General features: G+C 38.9%; 1 protein-coding gene across 1 annotated transcript; it reads right to left on the reverse strand.

Annotated features, from left to right (window-relative positions):
- Window positions 1-1,780: 1,780 nt before the first annotated feature.
- Window positions 1,781-16,737, reverse strand: ifnlr1 (interferon lambda receptor 1). The gene is made up of 7 exons (XM_036558651.1): window positions 16,327-16,737; window positions 11,482-11,609; window positions 7,878-8,041; window positions 7,560-7,738; window positions 6,054-6,198; window positions 4,413-4,534; window positions 1,781-2,880 (listed from the first exon to the last, which is right to left on the reverse strand). Exons 2-7 carry the CDS (start codon window positions 11,583-11,585, stop codon window positions 1,927-1,929), a joined length of 1,668 nt encoding a protein of 555 aa, XP_036414544.1. The 5' UTR covers window positions 11,586-11,609; window positions 16,327-16,737; the 3' UTR covers window positions 1,781-1,926.
- Between the last annotated feature and the right edge of the window lie 6,110 nt (window positions 16,738-22,847).

A 22,847-nucleotide genomic window follows, 5' to 3' on the forward strand; every position in this document is an offset into this window, starting at 1 on the left:
TTTAGACACCAGAGATACTCAACACCAGTCCTGGAGGACTACAGCACTGGACACTGTAGTGTAGGGCTGCGAGACATGCGTGGTTTTACAGTTTTAAAGGGGTGGCCAGGGTGGCCAGTGCCTTCCATGAAATTGGCCACCTTAGATGCCACCCCAAAATATCTGTCATGTCAAAGGCTCCCACCTCCTTAAGCAGTATAAACAGTCACGTGGGACCCCCCGAGCTACAAGAAACCCAAAAAGTATGCTTTTTTTAAACCCCTTAAAAATCCCAGGCTTATTACATACTAAGTCTTGTCATTCAGTAACTACAGGGACTTCAATGCCAACTGATTGAGATCTTGTTAGGTTACAGAAGTATGTAATAAAGCTTTGGGCCCGCTGGCAGGCCCTGGCCATTTAAGGGGTCAATATCGTTTGCATAATGCAAAATATTGTTTGCATTATTTTGTAGGTCTACTTGTGGCCTCCCAATTAGGCCTATAAAATGATAGTTAACGCTGGTGGTGTCTCCCAATTAGGCCTATAAAACGATAGTTAATGCTGGTGGTGTCTCCCAATTAGGCCTATAAAACGATAGTTAATGCTGGTGGTGTCTCCCAATTAGGCCTATAAAATAATAGTTAATGCTGGTGGTGTCTCCCAATTAGGCCTACAAAATAATAGTTAATGCTGGTGGTGTCTCCCAATTAGGCCTACAAAATAATAGTTAATGCTGGTGGTGTCTCCCAAGTAGATCTACAAAATAATAGTTAATGCTGGTGGTGTCTCCCAATTAGGCCTACAAAATAATAGTTAATGCTGGTGGTGTCTCCCAATTAGGCCTACAAAATAATAGTTAATGCTGGTGGTGTCTCCCAAGTAGACCTACAAAATAATAGTTAATGCTAGTGGTGTCTCCCAATTAGGCCTACAAAATAATAGTTAATGCTGGTGGTGTCTCCCAAGTAGATCTACAAAATAATAGTTAATGCTGGTGGTGTCTCCCAAGTAGACCTAAATAATAGTTAATGCCGGTGGTGTCTCCCAATTAGGCCTACAAAATAATAATTAATGTGGGTGGCGTCTCCCTAAGGCCTATAAAATAACAGTTAATATGGGTGATGTCTTCCAAGTAGGCCTACAAAATAATAGTGAATGTGGGCGGTGTCTCCCAACTAGAATGTCACCTAAGTATTTCCTCAAAACATTCAGAAAAGGCCCTGAAGGCAGGTATCACAAAAAGGATTAGTGATACATTGCGCCCTAGTTTGGTGAATGATTTCTCCACTTAAACCTCCCCTCCTCTTTGATGACCCTGTGTTGAGGTGTAAGTGTATCTGTGTAGGTCAAACAGTGCAGCATTCCTCCAGGACCAATTCAGAGTAGCACCACAAAAGCTACAGATATGAGACTCTTCCCAGGGGAGAACATGTCCCACTTCCTACACTCTGATGTGGGAAGCCTTCACGGATTAGCAGTGATGCGTCCAGCTGAGCTTTCAGCAGCTGCCTTAGCATCCATCGTCCTTCACTCCAGCTCCTAAACTGACAGCAGCTTGCTGCTCAGCTGAGTCTCCTCCTCGCTCTTTCTCTTACCTAGAAATGCTAATGCACATGCTAAGCTGGTGTAATGGTTAACATGATCTTGTTAGCTGTCCCCTAACAGGCTAGTTTGTATTCATTATTAGCAACATTAGCATGTTTGGGAGAAGCAGTAGCATTCTGCTAATAGGTACGCATCTCATCTAGGAGCACTTATGAAATTGGCTCAAATCTGATTTGCATGACAGGAAAAAACACATTTGTATCACAGTTGTGGCACTTTGAGAACATGCTAAGCTAGGGGAGCCCTTTGCACAAACTCATTAGCATAATGTTAACTGACCCCTGATAGTGTTCATTCAGCAACATTAGCATGTGTGAGCATTAACATTCCCACAGTTATCTACGGACTTGCTTTCGGAAAAAGACACTGTCCTTGGATTTGAACCACCAATCCATCCAAAAAGATGGCCCCCAACTTTGACAGTGGTTCCTTTACCTCCTCTTCTTCCTCTGATTCAGTCAACTGCTCAGTTTCCCTGTCATTGAACTGAGACTCTAGGGGTATTCCCGGGACCCAGTTCTGCCTGTAGCTTGAGGCACAGTCAGATAATGACATTGAAGGAATGGTGTCAGTGGAGGGTACCCCCGGAATGTTCTGCTGGACGTAATTTGGGAAGTAGGCTCTTCCATAGTTGGAAGCTAATCCACCGTTCGACCTTTCCGTCTCGTCCATGGTGACGAGATCAGTCAGCAAAGGAGTCCTTTCTCCAGCTGGGGTCAATCCTGTTATGAGGGGTGTGATTTCTGAGCCGTTGGCCAATAATCCTGAAGGACTCAGAAGCTCAGGCAGGAACGTTAACTGAGAGAATTCAAGTTTTCCATTGGCAACACGTGACACTGGCAGCACTAAAGCCTTGCTATTGGAGTCTGGGTCCTTCTCGTCCAGGCCTTGGGCTGGCCGTTGGTTCCACAGGTCAATACAATCTCCAGCGCAGGGCGTCGTTCCTGGAAGGTCGTTGCTTTCGATAGCAGAGTCGGGCGACTCCTCCGGATCTTCAGGGACCATGGAAGTCAGCACCATACTGTAGCTGGTTGCGGAGTCATTGCTTTGGCTGCAGTTTTCGACCGGCGCCACCTGTTGATTGGTGTAAGAATTACATCGCCAAGGAAGGTCTTGACAGTCCTGGGCGGCGTAACTGCCCCCTTCATTTACATCTTTTGACTCCTCCATAACAGGACACAAGCCTGACTCAGGCTTGTCAAATTTCCATGGAGATTCCGAGCATATCCTTACGTCGTCTAGCTTCACTTTAGGATCCGAATAACACGGAGGATTGCTAATCTTTGGCATGATCTGTTTCAGAGAGAAAAACAAAAAAGGAATTTCAAACTTGATGTTTACTTCATCTCAAGGACAAGGGCTTGTCTCACAAAGCAGGTCCAGCTTAAACAGTGTTCCTAACTAAGTTTCAGCTTCAATCTAACAAACACAACCACGGTTAACGACTCTCTCTGTTAAACACAGGTTTAGATGCTAATGAAAGCATGATGCTTATGACAAACAGCCAGTGTTGGGAGTCTAGTGGCTAATTTTTTAAAGAGGGAAAAAAAACCTATTAGTGCTTATTGGAATAATGGTTAATTTCTATACATTGTTGACGCATAGTATAATTTGTAGAGTAATATTTTTGACATAACTGATGCCACTGATGCAAACAGTGGGGTATGTTCACCCCACTTTTTGAAATTATGTGGGAATTTTGGGGGCTGGGGAGTAGTTGTCAAAAACTGTAGCTTAGTTGCAAAAGACCTGCCAGATTTCAGTTTTATGTAAAATAGCAGTCAATTACAGTTTTAGACTCTAATTAAAGCCAAAATACATTGTTGTTTTGTTTAATTATAGTCAGTAATAACAAAAAAGATCTGTACTAATCTGTCCTGGAACACTTCTTTACTGTACTGAGATTGTTTGTTGACTTATGCTATTACAGTTACTAATAGTTCTTCCTTCTTCTTCTTATTTAGTATCATGTTGGTCATTATTGGGATATATTGCAAAAATAAAATTGGATAAATGGCTTAGTGTTTTAATGATATGACGGAAATATGATGGAAAGAAAAATGTCATTGTAATAGGCAACAAAACTGAATCTCAATACTGAACATGTATGATATTCCTGTTTAATATTGACACATGCAGCATCAGATATCAGTGTGTTATTGTAGGCGTACTTTGTTTTACGTTTGAATTGCTGAATTGCTGTATGTAAGCCTCCTGAAGTGCCCCCTCTGCCAGTTTAATAACTGAAATCCTGAATGCGACCAGCCCTCGAGCGGGTTAGACGTGTGGCTGAGTTGCCATGGTGATATAGCCCAGATTTAGATCAAACTAAGCCTAGCATTAGCTGGCTAAGCAAGAAATCCTGCTTTGTGAGACAGACCACAGTTAACTTCACGTAAATACAACACAACAGTGTTTCATTCACTTGCAATTGATGCAACAGAGCAGCCCGAAGGCACCTGCTAATTTAATGATATGTGCATGTGTGATTTTCCACAGAGAAAGTCAGGTTAGACATAATATATAAAGGTGAACAAGTGAAGAAAAGCTAAACTGACACATGTTGGTTAATACTGATTAATATGCTAATACTGCTAACTGAAGCGGAATAAAACAGAATAACGTTCAGTCAATCACAGCCTGTGGTGGAAAATCCATTATTAAAAATGTGCCATAGGCAAAAAGATTTGCATTTGTGGTGCAAATTATGAAGCACATTCCTCTCTGAACTCTCTACTCAGGTTTCTAATCTTACAGGCTATCAGTGCCTGGAACAGGAGGAGGCGCCTTCCAGGTAAGTCCTGTTTGAAAAAAGAGCCTCTTACCAGCACTTTAGGCAGACGACTCTTCCTCGTAACATACAGCTGGCATGAGACCAAGGCCAGGGTGATCAGGAGGAAAAGAGCTATTAAACCAGGCATGATGAACATGTGCATCCAGGGCTTCACTACAGACAGAGAGACAAAAGGAAGAAAAGTAAATGTTAACAAGGCTACTCCACTTCGTCTGGTCAGAATCATGCATAAAGGTCAGCTTTCATGGCAAACGTGACTCTGGGAAAAGTGCTCAGGCCCTGATATGACAAGTGAGTCTTGGGTAAACAAGAACGGGATGTTTGAGAATTGCGCAATCTGGGCCTTCCTGGAGAGCGAGCAATCAAAACTCAAACATGTGAAAGGGAAAACGGCTTTGCAGGGTCTTTTCCTTATGAGTCCACTATCTGCAGCTCAGCGGTTAAATGAGAACTTATTTACCCACCATTAATCTGGTGAATTTACACTGTAGTCTGGAATTATGGCCCCTATGTAGCAAGTACACTGCATTTTAAAGGGCCCATATCATGGAAAGCTGGATTTTCCTCACTTTTTCTGAAATTCGAGAGTCTGATGTAGTATGTAAACACTGTTAAAGTTTCAAAATGTTCATTCCATACAGTCCATATGTGTAAACAGCCCATTTTAAATGAGGCCTTTTTTGTGAGGTCACAAAAAAAACAACACCTTTACGTATGTCCGCCTATTCAGCCTACAGCACTTTAGCCACGCCCATGTGTGTTGAACTTAGATCTAGTTTTTCAGCCCAGACGGCATTCTGAAAGAGGCACAATGCTGGGCAGCCAATCAGAAGAGAGGTCATTTGTATATATCAGTCTTAAAGGCACAGTAACAAAACAGCTTTAGGATGGTAAAGTCCAAGTTTGAGCTGTTACTAATGTCATAAAAGCTTTATTACTATTATTATTATATGAGTAATAATAGTAATAACAATAACATGGCGTGAGATTAATCTATTACAGTGCAGTCTATAAGCATCTGAACACTGACACACTGCAAAAATTTGTATGGTAAGTAAAATAATCTTGATATATCAAGTATTTCTCCTGTTGAGATTGTTGTAAGCATATTTTAAGATTATTTGAAATATGTCCAAACATTTTTATTTGTTGTAAGAAATTTTGTTAAGCAAAATTATTTCACTACATTTGCAGATCATTTTGCTTGTTTTAAGAAATGTGCTTGGAACCAGTTTAATTTTCTGCCGGTATAGTGAGATTTTTAGTGAATTTTACTTAATAAAATTACTTAAAACAGGTTAAAAATGTCTAGAAATAAGCTAAGTAATCTTATAATAAGTGCACAACCATCTCAAAATAAGAAACATTAGATATATCGGCTAGATTTAATCTATTTTCACTTGACTGGATACTATTTTTTGCAGTGTGTCAGTGCTCAGATGCTTATAGACTGCACTGTAATGGATTAATTACACTCCAAAATAATAATAATAATAATAATAATAAAGCTTTTATCAGATTAGGAACAAGTCAAGGTTGGACTTTACCATCCTAAACAAAAGTGCATGTAAACACAGCAGCAGTCAGGAGGTAAAATAAACAGATCTGCTGAGCGTGGCGGGGCAGAGAGGACCACCAGCTAATGTAGTTTGAATCCTGGAGGAGTTCTTACCTGGGATAGTCACACAGAAGGTGGTGCTCTCACTCTGCTTCAGATTGGACGGATGGGTCCACAGGAAGAACACAGTGCCGCAGTACTCTGTGTTTACCTCCAGATTGCTTAGAGTGATCACGCCAGATGTGTTTCGTATCCCCTTCTGGAAAAGCAGAAAAGAAGGAGTCTCAGCAGGTTTTCAAGGCTATTCTTAGTTTACTGAATGTTAAATGCTAGTTATGTCAATAAATTTTTTTTCATGAGATTTTTCCCATTTTATGTCTTGAGGTTGTCAAAATTCAGTCCTGAGATCATGAATTTGTATGGCTAATTTTTGTTCATGGTCATGCAAACTGCAGGCAAGTCGAAACTATTGGCCACATTTACATTTTAGAGTACTCGGGTAATGTCATTTCAGTAATGACATATTACTGATACTAATAGTAATAGTAGTTTATAGTTGTTAAATAGTACTATCGTAATATTTTTCAACTCTATTCAAGCTGGATTAGGCACTATAATTAAAGTCTGACAGTAATAACCGTGCAATTTTGATTCAGTATGAATCTGCAGTGTGTGTAGTTTTACAGTCTGACAGTAATAATTGTGGAGCGATTTTAATCCAGTATGAATCTGCAGTGTGTGTAGTTTTACAGTCTGACAGTAATAATTGTGGAGCGATTTTAATCCAGTATGAATCTGCAGTGTGTGTAGTTTTACAGTCTGACGGTAATAATTGTGGAGTGATTTTAATCCAGTATGAATCTGCAGTGTGTGTAGTTTTACAGTCTGACAGTAATAATTGTGGAGCGATTTTAATCCAGTATGAATCTGCAGTGTGTGTAGTTTTACAGTCTGACGGTAATAATTGTGGAGTGATTTTAATCCAGTATGAATCTGCAGTGTGTGTAGTTTTACAGTCTGACGGTAATAATTGTGGAGTGATTTTAATCCAGTATGAATCTGCAGTGTGTGCAGTTTTTACAGTCTGACAGTAATAATTGTGGAGTGATTTTAATCCAGTGTGAATCTGTAGTGTGTGTAGTTTATACAGTCTGACTGTAATAATTGTGGAGTGATTTTAATCCAGTATGAATCTGCAGTGTGTATGAATCTGTATAATCAATGGTGTGAATCTTCAGTTGGCTGATCCAGAGCTCTCTTAGTAATGGTACTCCTGTTCTAATCCAGCTTGCACTAATGGAAAAACAAAATCTGCTAATAGACCCGACTGTGTGCCGTGTTGTTATTGTTAGTGAACATGTCCTGTTGCATTACACTGATGTCACCTATAACTTTATAGTCAGATACTTCATCCTGATCCCATCAACCAATCAAGTTCCAACAAATGAAATTACACAACCTTCTCTGGGAAAACTGATCCAGCGTTGATAGTGTTGTACACAAGTGTAATGTGCTGAACCAGCTGTATGTTAGTGCTGAGTACGTTCTATTGTGTTATTCAGAATATGCACAAATATTTCGCTATCTATGGTTGATGATCAGAGCGGAACCGAAGGTTACCTGTCCAGCTTTGGATGCTGGGTGTGTGAGGCGGACCTCGTAGTTAACGTGTAGTTGTCCAGAGCCGTCACGGCTGATCTCCTTAACCGATCTGTTCTGAGGTCCCATGGGAGTGGTGACTGTCACAGTGAAAGAGGATTCAGCAGTGCTAACGGACACCTCTGGAGCTCCAAGAGTGGCTGAGAAGATGAAAGAAGAAAGGAAAAGGAAGAGAAGAGAAATTTAATAAATACATATCTGGAAAAATACATATATAATACAGATTAATTATACATTTCTTTAGACAATAGTGATTTGTCATATGATGAAATCACTCACTTAGTTGTATAGGAATGAAGGGCTTAGAGTTCTCAAAGCACATGCTGTTGATCATAATCCTGGCGTAATGTTCCATGTAAATATCAGTTATAATGGAGCTGAAGTCACAGGAAGTTGTGGAGATGTTCTGGCATTTCACCATCGGACGCCACGATTCTCCATATCTAAAAAGACCAGCATCACAACATGAGTATATGAACAAAAACTGCATCAAAAACTCTAAAGAAGAGAGTATAATTTTTTTACATTTTGCAAAACCAAATAAAAGAATGTGTACGATTAATATTGGACAACATCATTATAGTGAATTACTCCAGTAGATATGCAGTCGATATTGAATCATTCATAGTAGGTACTGAATAATTCATAGTAGATACTGACATATGTTTAGACAATATTGAATAATGTATAGTAGTTACTTGACAGTTACTCAATTTATAGTAGTTACTGAATAATTCACAGTATGTACTGAACAATTCATAGTAGGTACTGAATTATTTTTGGACAATATTGAATAATTTATAGTAGTTACTAAATAATTAGCAGTAGATACTCAATAATTCATAGTAGGTACTAAATAATTTTTAGACAACATTGAATAATGTGTAGTACTTACTCAATAATTTACAGTAGATACTGAATAATTCATATTAGTTTGTAAATAATTCATACTGAATCATCTGCAGTAGATACTGAATTTGTAGTATATATTGAATAATTCCATAAATGAGCAATGAAATAATTAACCTGTAGTTTAAATAGTTAATGTGGATTTTAAGGAAATCAGTTCCACATCAAGGCTGCATCAGACGGTGAGAGAGAGAGAGAGAGAGAGAGAGAGAAAGAGAGACGGTGAGAGAGAGAGGTTCAGAGACAGCAGCACCGTGTACACTGTGTACCCCAGTGTTAGTGCCCACCTGGAACACTCAGAGACTGATTTTGCAAAGGACTGTATGGTTGTTTAATCGTTGTTGGGGTACTTCTAATATGATAACGTGATAATTAAGTGAGATCATGCCTTATTAAACTGTGGTCAAGGCTTAATTATCTCATCCCCATGCCTTGCTAAGCCATGGCCCACATTAGGATCTTGTTCCTACACCTTACTAAGTCGTGGCTACGCATTAGGATCTTGTTCCCACACGTTACTACATCATGGCCACGACTTAACTATCTCGTTCCCACGCCTTACTAGGTAGTGGCCATGCATTATTTTTATTTCTATGGGATGTCGCCAGCAGGGTTTCGTAAATAAGTCAAAATTTTGAGAAAATAAGAAAATAAATTTGAATCTCAAAAAAAGCCTGGAAATGGATTTTCATGCCAAAAGCTCATGAGCCAAACTTTTGGTTACGCTGCGCTGCTCATATGTCAATTATGAAGTTGGGTTTGTGTTCATTTGCATGGGACTTATAAGTAAATAAGCTGCTAAATTGGCCGCCACCAAAGTCAGTAATTAGCGCCTCTCTTAGTAAATCTGCCCTAAAATTGTGGACAAGTTGTGGACAGATGTGCTACTCTGCTACTTTCCACTGAGGTCTTTAGCGGCCGCTGTGTGGTCAGGAAGAAAAGGGCACTGAAGGCTGAACTGGATGTGCAGCGGTGCTGAGCCCAGGCCTCGCTGTAAAAGAGCATCCGTCAGAAATATTTTCAGTTTGTTGCATCTAAAAACTGTCACTCAAGCTCTCCACAAAGTGTAAAAAGTGACTCTCTCCATTGACAAAGCGAAGCACTTTCCGCTGATCCAAATTTTCCTTTTTGTTCAGCCTGAACCCGGAGCGCTCCGGCCAGTTATTTTCTCAGCGCCGCGCCGACCGTGTGCTGTGAAGCAGGAAATAGTTACAGCTGAGGACAATGGACACAGCAGGGAAGAGGCAAAGAGACGTGAAGAGCAGAGCAGGGAGGAGTCTGTGATCCTGATAATGGAGGCCAAAGAACGAAAATGAGGAACGGGAGGGGAGGACACTGTGCTGGAAGAGAGGCCGATGAGCGTGAGGTCAGCAATAGCTAAAGGAAGAGATTGGGCAGAGATTGAAAGCATGATGGGTTCTGATGCGGAATACCAATAAGACGTCCAGCTGCAAGAGCGCAACTCATTACAGCACAGTTTAGTTGGGTTTGAGAGTTAATAGTTAACTCGACACCTAATCGCCTATCATTAATTCATTTAAGCAGATAATTTAACCCTTTAAACTATATGTGCCCTGATGCAGTGAGCCGACTGGACACCACTAGGCCATCACTGAGTTTCATTGCCCATAGATTTGGACAATTCACTGACCTTTGTGTCATATTATTAGAACAGTTCATTTTTATTTGAGTGTTTAAAGGGCCCATATCCTACTTTTTTGCATTTTATTTTATCATGTGTTGTGTTATGTACCAAAAACAATAACAGTTCACTTTTGCATGACCATTTTCTAACCTCTCTTTATCCCTCAAATAAAACAGGCTGTTTTTCTGGCTGTGCCTTTAAAATATATGTAAATGACCTTTCCTGATTGGCTGCAATGTCCTGTGCTTCATTCAAAAAGCAGGTCATGCTGAAACACTGCTTATAACTTCAGCATGAGTGGGCGGAGCTATTCTTCTTTATACATGAGTGTTTTGGTTTTCGTAACACACACATATATATATATATAATGAGGATATATACCGTTCTAGCTCCAAAACAAGGTTTGCAGTGGTACAAATGTTACTAAATCTGGCCCACAGTTACCAAGCACCACTCTCAGGATGTATCAACAGGGGTGGCCGAAGGTGGCCAGTGCCACCCTGGCGTTACATATGGCCACGCTTCTGACCACCCCAGTGTAACAGCTATCATCCACAATGTAGCCACCAGAGAAATGTTCTTCTGCCTTCTATGTGTGCCAATAAATGTGCTATCAGGGCGGTTATTAATAAGTTATAAGAATCTGATGATGATGCCCGCAATGATCAGCCAGTCATTTCTCTTGTAGAATGCTAGTCTGCATTAGAAAAATACAGTCATAGATCCTCAAATATATTTCTACATCAATACAGTGCAGCATTTTTTGTTTTTATATGTTGAGCTCTGGATCACATGATTCAGTATTCACCAGTAAAAATAGTACAAAGGATAAAACAATATTTTTCACTGAACCCTCATTAAAAAACAGGAATAAAATCAGTTTTTAAAAATGTGGTTAAGTAGTTAATTAAAAAAGAGAGTTATTTTATCAATATAGGCCAAATATAAGCGCAGAAGAACTTGATAAACTGCTGTTTCATTTAATTTAGTTTGCCTAAAAATACAGGGGCCACATTGTAAACGTTCTGGCTCCGCCCCTGAGTACCAAAATCTACTTGAATGGTAATAGTGCCCCCTTCAGTACAATCTTCAGCCTGCTAAACATGAGTGAGTGAGTTCTAATCTGAAATACAATCGACCAACCAAACTGAAACCTCAAACCACCTGTTTGATTTATCTTTATGAAGGGTGGCAATACTGCTGGAGGGCCCTCATGACTTGAACCAGGCTGAGCAGGAAACACAGGAAAGCCTTGCAACACTGTGTCTGCACAGCACTGGAGTCTGAACGTTAGTTTAGATGGAAGTCAAAAGGTCTCATTTCACTCACTGCTTATACTCCACGCTGTACAGGACATTCTGACCAGGGATGTCCACTTCATCCCAAGAGAGCATGCTGTAAAAATTGCGGGATGCAAAATAAAGCCTTGTCATGTTAGCAGTCGTGACACCAGTAACCTGCAAAAATGATAGAAAAGAGAGAGCGATTAATGTTAGTGGAGGAGTTCAATTACAGTAACACAACACTATTATGCCTTTTGAATGGGTAATGAGCTGTGTGTAATTAGAAGGCACCTACACACACATACACACTATATATGTATGTATGTATATACACACACATCTGTTTCTCTGCATACTTTGTTAGCCCCCTTTTACCCTGTTCTTCAGTAGCACTGCTGTGTCTGATCCACTCAGACCAGCACAACACACACTAACACACCACCACCACGTCAGTGTTACTGCAGTGCTGAGAATGATCCACCACCCAAATAGTACCTGCTCTGTGAGGGTCCATGGGGGTCCTGACCACTGAAGAACAGGGTAAAAGGGGGCTAACAAAGTATCAGAGAAACAGATGGACTACAGTCTGTAACTGTAGAACTACAAAGTGCATCTATATAATATGTGAACAATGAGCATGGAAATATATATATATATATGTAGGAAGGCCCTTTAAAATGATGATATGGCATGATGAATTGTGCGTAACATGACCAGGAACATGAAATAACAAGAGAAAGAAAAGGTCAATTTTGACTTCAGATTGACTTTTCAGTACAGTCTTCAGTACAGCATGCCAGTTTAGCACTGCGACTTCGCTGTGCTGGAAGATGGTGTTGTGGTATACTGGCAGGCCCGGCCTTGATCTCTGATTTAGCTCCGTCACTCAGAGCTCCAGCAGGTGACGGAGCTATAAAAAGCCGGTGGAATTCCTTCCCCTCAAGCAGCAGTCATGCCATTTTTACTCCTTGTAAAAGTTGCTATAACTAGAACATCTGCTCTTCCAGGCTGCGGAATAAGATACCAGTCATACTTCGGCTTTGTCTGCCTTTGTTTTTAAAGGTGTAGAGGGAGGCGACTCTAAATGCCTCCAAATACAAGAGCGCTTACGACAGTCAGACATTCTCTGTTTATTTCCTCTGTTCCTCTGACGAGAGAGGAACTTAAAAACGGCACCTTCGAAGCAGGCACATCTGTCGCTCTACTAAAGTGATGAAGTGTTTTGTGAAAAATCTTTGTTAGCCTCCCCCTCGATCAGTCATGAGCACACCCAAATATGGTGCACAATTAATTCTCTACATATTTTAAGTTTCATTTATTTCCCAATATGTTACTTTCAGCAAATAAACAGTAATTTTGCATTAAAATGGACAGAAGTGTGTTCTCTGTGGTGCAGGGGTGTCAAACTCAACCACTAAAAGGGCTATATTGAAAAATCTCAGCAGATCCGTGAGCCAGCTGTGTTTTTATTTCATTTTTACTTAACATTTTGCCATTGCTTATTCAAAATATGTCAAAACTGCAACATCAAAATAGGCACTGAATACTTATTACTACTTAACAATTCGGAAAAAAAAATAAATTGTTACATGTATTTTTTATTTTTTTTAAAAACTGCCTGTTTGCTTGAACTACACTTTTTTTTTGTAACCGCTGGCCCATAGATTGTTGTTGGGGAAGGGGGTCAGAACACACACTATGTTGCAAAATTAAAATAATTTAGTGGGCTGAATCGGACAGTGTCATGGGCCTGACTTGGCCTGCAGGCCTTATCGCACATTTTGCACATCTGGAAACTCCACACCTATATGCTTTATTTCAGAACCAGTATATGCACATATTTATTCAGTATAGTCATTATATACTGTTACCTGAGCCTCCTTGTACATTCATTATTGCACTGCCTTTTCTATCTCAGGATGAATCTTATTTTTTGGTATAGTTTTACTTGTATATATGCCTGTAGATGGGATTTTTGTATATATTCTTCTTTTTATATTGTATCACCCATATTATTATAGCCGTCCTGTGTTATCTATCTATCTATCTATCTATCTATCTATCTTTGACACATGGGCTTTAGAGGACGTGTTCACTTATTTTTTATTCATTCAGTCATCATCTAAACTTTATTCTGGGTTGCAGGGAGTGCTAAAGCCTATCCCAGCAGTCATTGGTTGGAAGGCAGGAAAGACCCTGGACACCTAGGGGCAATTTATTATCTCCAATTCGCCTGACTGTGGACTGTGGGAGGAAACCCACATGGGGAGAACATGCAAACTACAAACAAGAGGACCTTGGTTGCCCGGCTGGGGAATCGAACCCAGGCCCTTCTTGTGAATTGCCCATGTTTATCTATGTACACTTAGAAAATCATTTAAGCCAGTCATCCAGTCGCTCAGCTGTTAGAACAGATTGGGACGGCAGTGTGATCAAATTAGCTGACATGTTTTGGTTTTTTGAGCAAATATAGATTTCAGTGAAGTTAAAGGTCAAACATGCACACTTGGTGCTCTCCAGACTCTGCTTTACTGCAGGACACGCAAATAAACCCTCAGGTGATCAGCCTGCTGTGTGCTGTTGGGTCAGCACAGCTCACTCTCACTTGTGCACGCCACTCAAACAGTGACTGGAATATTTTTTCATTTATTTTTATATGGTACATTTCTATGTGTAACATTTCTCCATTCATTTTAAAATATATTTGGTTTTTATGGCAATATATTCTGTAATACTTTGTTCGGAATGTATTTCAGATGGACTGCAAAGTATTTAAAATGCATTTCAATTATACAAAAATACATGTGCATATATATTTTTTTCCATATGGGTCTACAGAGAACACACCTAAATATGAATTATTTTTAACACATTGGAAAAATATAAAATGCACAATAACTTTTACACGGGCCTCATTTTGTTTTATTCAATCACTGCGGTTCAGTCTGCACCTCATGTTTTTACCCCGCAGTGAATAATGGAGGTAAATAAAATGTAATTACTGAATAAAATGAATATTATCAGTGATTCCAGACTTCTGAGTCCTGCTGCACTGCACAAAATGGTCAAAATCTCAAATATAGTCAAGAAATCTAACATTTCTAAGATTGCTGTAAGATTCATTTTAGATTATTTAACTTACTTTTAGACATTTTTACTTGTTTTAAGTCATTTTATTAAGTAAAATAATTTCACTATATTGACAGGTAATTTTGCTTGTTTTATCGGACAGCATAGTGAGAAAATTGTACTTAATAAAATGGCCTAAAACAAGTAAAACATTTCTGGAAATAAGCTAGATCATCTTATAATGAGTACACAATAATCTCAAAATGGGAAACCTTACATTTAAGATCATTTCAAATCATTTAAGATCATTTCACTTGATGACAAGATCCCGTTTTTTTCAGTGTGCTCTTGCTCAGAATCAGAGCCATCAGTGATTCTACCATGTTCTGAAGTGCAGTGTGAACTCAATATAAAGGCCTTCACACTTTAGTGAGTCCAAAGGACACCAAGACTCTGCGTGTTTTCCCATCATGATGATAAGACATTTTATAGCCCCTGAGGGGCTGATTTAAAGATCCACAATTCAGTAATCCAGGAGTCAGCGTCAGTGCAGCGTAAGAGACCCTTCATTTATTTAAGTTAAAACAGCCTTTAAGTAGAAATTCTTCATTTTTCAGTGTCAGACTTCTCCGAAAATTCCACAGAAGCCTCAACGGCTGAATATAATATTTCTCCGGTGTTCAGTGTGTCACTCTATCTTCATTCCAGCTTCCATTCTTCTCAGGAAACTTACTTTCAGTTCCTCAAAGAATCAGCAGACACACCTGCAAAGTTCAGTCTTAGAAGCTGGTTGATGATTTTCTGAAGTAATCAAACACATTCAGTGGTGTTGAGGTCTGGACTCTGGGGTGGTCAGTCCATGTTCAGCTTCTTTGTTTGATGTGTCCGTCCCCTTTGACAGCCACACATCCTTTCAGACCCATAGTGCTGAGTTGAGTCTATTTTCTGATTTTGGTATGATTTATTTTTATTTATTTATTAACATGCATTTCGTGTTTGTATGTCATGTTTGTGTACCGGACAATAAAATAAAACTGGAGGAACTGTTTACACAATAGTGGAACACAGATAATACCTTTATGAGGTTTAAATATCTTTTGGCCAGGAAATGATACTTTACTGAATATTGTTATAATCGGTTAAAATTGATTCTAACTGGCAAATATGGCAAAAATATCACATCACAATACACAACACATTTTCATTACACACAATATGTCTAATACTCAGTTGTGAGGTCTGAGACGTTCAAACCAGTTTTAAAATGCAATCAGAAACTAGAAATATAATGATTTTTATTCTGTTTCATATACTTTATTAAATCTAATCAAGACTTTGCAGTACAATCAGAATTATGCAGTATTTCAAAGATGAAAGCTTTAAGTGCTGTTTATCTGATGGGGACAGTTTTGGTGTCTACCAGGTCTTCCAGGTGGTTGCTAGGAGCCCCATTTCATCTTTTTTTAATTTCCATTTTTCACTTATTTCCCTTGCCTTTCACCTTAATTATGCAAGTGGATTATCATATATTTAATCTCCTCAGAAATATGTCCTAGAAAATAATGAATAACTTCTACTTAAAGGCTGTTTTGGATAGAAATGAACCCCTTACCAAGCCATGGGCCCACCGGCAGGCTCAAAGTGTTATTACACACTTCTATAACTTAAGAATAGCTCCATTAGTTTGCATTGAAGTCCCTGTAGTTAATGAGTAATAACAAGTCTGGGATTTTAAGGGGTAAAACAAATGAAATGGTAGTTTGACTGACTTTTTCATGAGGCTAAACTGTAGAAGAACAACCTAAACTTGCGAGACACTCACCAGAGCAGCAGAGGAGCAGGAGGACCAGAGGCCACATATCCAGACCGAGAGGCATCTGAGAGACAGGAAAATCCAGCGTTCTAGATTATGATCCTCCACACAAGGAGCCAAGTTCAGTAATCCAAACAGACAATCACAGCAACCTTGAAAGATCACAGCGATACCAGATCAAAATCACATCTTTTTCTGCTTTTTCTGTCCTTCTCCGCTCTGCTAGGTTGGAGAGCACATCAGGCCGTCCGCCGTCTTCGTCCGCTGTTCCATCTCTGATGAGCTCAGGCTGAAGGAGTGCTCACCCGCAGGTGTGTGTACAGGTGAACTTTGGAAGGCAGCGCTCTGCTGTCTGCGCTTCTCCCTCCTCCCATTCTTGTATTTCAGGTTTTGGCTGCTGATAAACGCGCAGGTCTGCTTCTGGGAAGGAGAAAAGAAAGTGAAAAAAGCTCGTGAAGAGAGAAGGAGGTGAGGCGTTCCGCTCATTGTGTTCACGCCTCGCGCCTCTGGGGCGGAAACGCGAGAGTGTTTGGTGTGCAGTACTTCAGCTACAGCCAGAGAGATATGAACAGTTCATCACTGACACAGAGGAGACTGTTTTAAAGCATAATCACTGATTTAGCTGGTTTTATCGAACATCCTCTGAGCTTAATCTGCTGATGCTGACAAATCTGTGTAATCTTAAATATCAGCAGATTTTATCTGTCAGACAGTTTATCAGCCTTAAATACAACACACAGCAGTCCATACCCTCGGCTCACTGCCTTCACCATGCATCATAAAGTGTGTTATTCAGAAACCAATATGAATTATTCATTATCTAAAATGAACTGTTCAGTAAGAGCTATGATTTATTTAGTATCTACTGGAAGCTGTTCAATTATTCAGTAACTACTACTAACTACTAATTATTTGGTAACTACTATAGATACTATTTTCACTGACTGATTTTTTTCATGATCTATTATGAACTTATTTATAAAATCAATGAGTTATTTAGTCCTATTTACAACTACAAATTATTCAGTAACTAGTATTAATTATTCACGAGCTATTATTCATTATTCTGAAACGACTATGAATTATTCAGTATCTACTATGAATTATTTATTCAGTATCTACTATGAACTATTCTATAACTACTATAATTTATTTAGTATCTACTGTAACTTATTCAATAATTACTATTAATTATTCAGGAGCTGTTGATTATTCTGAAACTACTACGGATTATTCAGTATCTACTATGAACTACTTAGAATTTATATTCAATGGCTTCTATGAATGATTCATTATCTATTACAAACTACTCAATAACTAGCATGAATTATTTTGTAGATACAATGAATTATTAAGCATCTACTATGAATTATTCAGCATCTACTATGAATTATTCAGCATCTGCTATAAATTATTCAGCATCTACTATGAATTATTCAGCATCTACTATGAACTATTCAGTATCTACTATGAACTACTAATAATTTATTTGGTAACTACTATAATACATTCAACGGCTTCTTTTAATTATTCATTATCTATTCTGAAATACTCAGTAACTACTATGAATTATTCAGATTCTAATATGAATGATACAGTATCTACTATGAATTATTCAGTAACTCCTATGAATTATTCAGTGTCTATTTTGAATTATCCAGCAACTACTATTAATTATTCAGTAGCTAATGGAAATGATTCAGTATTAACTATAAATTATTAATTAATCACATAACCACAATAAAGTATTAAGTCTCCATTATGAAGTCTTCACTGTTATGAATCTAATATGTAAATTCTGTAGTTATGCGAGTGGAGAATCGATTCACATACAGACCCTTAGGGTTTATGAGGTTAATTCCTTTCCTTTCCCGGCTCTGCTGGCAGGGAAGCATTCTTCAAATAGCCCAGGCTTTTAAAATCTCACTGGACTGTCCTGCATGTTTACACAGGGCGGTTCTGGATTATGACTCAGGATCACGATAATCCAGATTTGTTAGAGGGGCTGAAACACGGCTGCTGGAATGCTGTTGATGTCTGCGCCGGTGTGCTGTTCTTACAAGGTGAGCGCTGCTGAGAGCAGGACAGCGCTCTGACCGAGTGGGCCAAGCTTTCACTTTCCAGGCTGAGCCTCATTACCTCTGCTGGAGCCTCTCGGCCCTCATCACCAAGTCTCAGGGCTGTTCTAGCTGCTCTAGGCAGTGCTGTTCTGCAGTGCTCTAATGTCAGGTACCTGTGTGTATGTTCTTGTGGAGGGCCTCCACCCACCACACTGACTGACCAGTAGAATGGGCGCTCTGGAGCAGTCGCACATGGGCCTAAGGTCACCACGTCCAATGCCAAGCGTGGACTAGAGGGGTCTAAAGCCCCCCAGCATTGGAGCAGCAGTGGAGCTGTATTCTCTGGAGTGATGGATGATCAGATCCAGAACTGACCACCCAACATCAGTACCTGACCTCACTAATGCTCCATCAAATCCTCACAGCAATGTTCCAACATCTAGTGTAAAGCCTTCCCAGAAGAGTAGAGGCTGATGCTGCAGCAAAGAGGGACACACTTACATTTCAGAAGAAAGTTTGAGTCTACAAACCTGCTGTAGACAGATAGACTGAATAACCTCGAAATAGTAGTTATGATTATATAAACATGTAATACATTGAACTGACTGAAATAACATTAAATCTATCACTTCAACACAGCCTTGTCTCTCGGTTTACTCACTTTCACCAGCAGCTGTGCTGATATTTTAATTCACGTGTCAGTTATATACACATTTACGTTTAGTAATCTCAACCCATTCCTGTGCAGAGAACTAAAAGCCAAATAAAAGGATTAAAACAGGGAAAGGGGGTCTGTCTGCTGTGGGCGGCTGACAGGTTTGCTCGTACCTCAGCCTATGTTGTTTCCGGACTCTCTCTCTCTCGACGGGGTTTGAAAAATTCACAATTTCTTTTGTAGGAAAATAAAAATCAGTTTGCCAAACATCCTCTGCTAACATCCCCCTACCAGCGTGTCAGAGAAGCCTGCTGCAATGCTCAGGAGAGCACTGTCACACGCCTCTCAGCAGACGGCAGCGCTCTCATGCATTATTGAGGACGGGGGGGCTGTAGAGTTTCTGCACTAGAGCCGGCCCACCGACATTCTGCCCAGCAGAGGGTGCTAGTGAGCCCTGCTCAGTGTTACATTTTAAAAGCTCTGGACATCATTTTCTGACCAATGGATGCGTAAGAGCTTGCAGGATTGAACATTTTTAGTTACAAGAATAAACACTATAAGACAGATTTAACTAGCATTTTAGGCCGATTTAGTGATTCATCTTTACATTTCAAGCTGATTTAGTGATTCATCTTTATATTTCAAGCTGATTTAGTGATTCATCTTTGTGTTTTTGGCCATTTTACTGATGTATCTTTGTGTTTTAGACTGATTTTAGAGGGATTTAGTTATTTATTTTAGTTTTTGTGTGATTTATCTTTGTGTTTTAGGGTGACTTAGTGATTAATCTTTGCAATCTTTGCTTATATAATGATGTGTCTTTGCCTTTTAGGCTGATTAGTGTTTTATATTTACCTTTTAGGCTGTTTTAGTGTTTTATCTTTGTGTTTTAGGCCAATTTAATGATTTTTCTTTGCTTTTTAGGGTGACTTAGTTATTTACTTATTTGTGTATGTAGTGATGTATCTGTCTTTATGGCTGTTGTTGATTTACCTTTTAGTCTGATTTAGTGATTTATCTTTGTCTTCTAAGCTGATTTAATGATTTATCTATGCCATTTAGGCTGATTTAGTGATTTATCTGTGTCTTTGAGGCTGATTTAGTGTTTTATCTTTGTGTTTTAGGCCAATTTAATGATTTTTCTTAGCTTTTTAGGGTGATTTAGTGATTTACTTATTTGCGTATATAATGATATATCTGTCTTTATGGTTGATGGTGATTTATTTTTGTATTTAAAGCCAATTTTGGGATTTATCTTTGTGTTTAGGGGGATTGACTGATTCACCTTTGCCTTTGAGGCTTATTTAGTAATTTATCTTTGGATTTTAGGCATTTATAGTGATTTATCTTTGCCTTTAGGCTGATTCAATGATTTATCTTTGTCTTTTAAGCTGCTTTAATGAATTATCTATGCCTTTGAGGCAGATTTAGTGATTTTATTTATGCTTGTGAGGCTGATTTAATGATTTATATGTGCCATTTATGCTGATTTAAGGATTTATCTATGCCTTTGAGGCTGTTTAAGTGATTTATTTTTGCATTTTTAGGCTGACATAGCGATTCGCCTTGTATTTTAGGCCAAGTTACTGATTTGTCTTTATTTTTCCGGCTGATTTAGTGATTATTAATTTCATGTTAGGGTGATTTAGTGATTTATTTTTACATTTAGGTGATTTAATGATTTTATCTTTACATTTTTTGCTTATATTGTGATTTGTCTTTGCCTTTTAGGCTTATACAATGATTTATCTTTGCATTTAGGCTGATTTAGTGTTTTATCTTTGTCTTTTAGGCCAATTTAATGATTTATCTGTGGTTTTTGTGGTGATTTAGTGATTTACCTTTTGCTTACATAATGATTTATCTTTGTCTTTATGGCTGATAGTGATTAGGTTGAAATCATTTTTGGCCGATTTAGAGGTTTATCTTTGAGATTTATTGTTGTTTTTAGGCTGGTTTACCAATTCATCTTTGTGTTTTAGGCTGATTTAGTGATTAATCTTCATGTTTTAGGCTGATTTAGTTATTAATCTTCATGTTTTAGACTGATTTAGTGATTCATTTTTGTGTTTTTAGGCTGATTTAGTGATTAATCTTTGTGTTTTAGGCTGATTTAGTGATTCATTTTTGTGTTTTTAGGCTGATTTAGTGATTAATCTTCATGTTTTAGGCTGATTTAGTGATTCATTTTTGTGTTTTTAGGCTGATTTAGTGATTAATCTTCATGTTTTAGGCTGATTTACTGATTAATTTTTGTGTTTTAGACTGATTTAGTGATTATTCTTCGTGTTTTAGGCTGATTTAGTGATTAATCTTTGTGTTTTAGGCTGTTTTACTGATTCATTTTTGTGTTTTAGACTGATTTAGTGATTTTCCTTTGCAGTTTAGGTTGATTTAGAGTAAAAATATCTGGACCAAAGCATCCCAGAATAAAACCACTGATGAAAGTTCAGTTTCAGGTTCTGTTTTTCTTAAATATCAGAAGCTGATCTTGGATCAGAATTCCTCCTGAAGCTGTCTGGCTATGAATATCTCCCATCATCTCTGCTGGCTTCTCTCATTTTGCCGGTGGTCCTGTGCTAATTATGCGACAAATTAATTAGTCTCTCCACAATTAACTGTTTTTCCACCCACTCCCTCCACTCATTGAAATGCAAACGAGAGAAGCCAAAGGTAGGCAAAGATGATTAGGGAAAATTACACTGCGCAGAATAAATGAACGGTCCCAGGGTGTGCCGTTATTCCCCCCCAACGTTATCGCCACTCAAACAGCGTTCGTGAAAAACAGCACAATTTGGGGGATCGTGGGTAATAACTCTTGACTGGAAGAGTGCCATTTCGTGAGCTCTGCTGCGGCAAGTGGCTCGTCCAGATGTCATTAAACTCAGACAGATGCCAGCACTTCTGTTCTTCAGACCACTGATATAAAAATGCAAAGCTGACCAGCATGACCTGCTTTAAACTGCACCTCACTGACCACTTCATAAGCTCCATGAAGCCTGTCTGTACAATTTCAGGCGCCTGTACTTCACTCTTCATTGGTCAGTTTGTGACCAGAGGACCACTGTCATCTAGATATTATTGGGTGGTGGTCCATTTTCAGCACAGCAGTGACACTGACTGTCACTGCTAAGTTGAAAGTGGAACACCACCAGCTTTGTTTTCAGAAGCTGACCATTAGCGAAGGATTTCATTTAAAAAGTGCTCTATAATGTTCATATGATCCACACAGTCATTCTGACAGACTGTAATACACTACAGGAAGTGTAGGGGGCGATATGGCTTCTACTGTTTCATTTTAAAAGCCTCTATAATGTTCATATGATCCACACAGTCATTCTGACAGACTGTAATACACTACAGGAAGTGTAGGGGGCGATATGGCTTCTACTGTTTCATTTAAAAAGTGCTCTCTAATATTCACTGTGTCTTTAAGACTGATATATGTAAATTAACTCTGTTCTGACTGGCTGCCCTGTATTACGTGGGCGGGGCTAAATTGCTGTAGACAGAAAACATGTAAATGTTTTGTTTTTTGTGACATCACAAAAACAAGGACAGGAGCAGCAACTAAAGAACGTAATCCTGAAGAATGAGGAGAAAATCGCAGCTGTGAAGGACAGAAAATATATCAACCAGCAACAAAATAAAGGGGAACGCCACCAAGTTTTCAAAATTCCTGCATTTTTAGTGGTGGTTTGGTGTGAAACGCTCTGTTCTAGAGAAACCTACAGTCAGAATTGTTCACAGTGGTGGTGATAGGAACCAGACGTCCACCTCTAAAGGACAAAGAGATCAAAATCAAACGCTGATTA

The sequence above is a fragment of the Colossoma macropomum genome, unplaced genomic scaffold (assembly GCF_904425465.1).
Source record: "Colossoma macropomum unplaced genomic scaffold, Colossoma_macropomum, whole genome shotgun sequence".
In the NCBI taxonomy this organism is placed as follows: domain Eukaryota; kingdom Metazoa; phylum Chordata; class Actinopteri; order Characiformes; family Serrasalmidae; genus Colossoma; species Colossoma macropomum.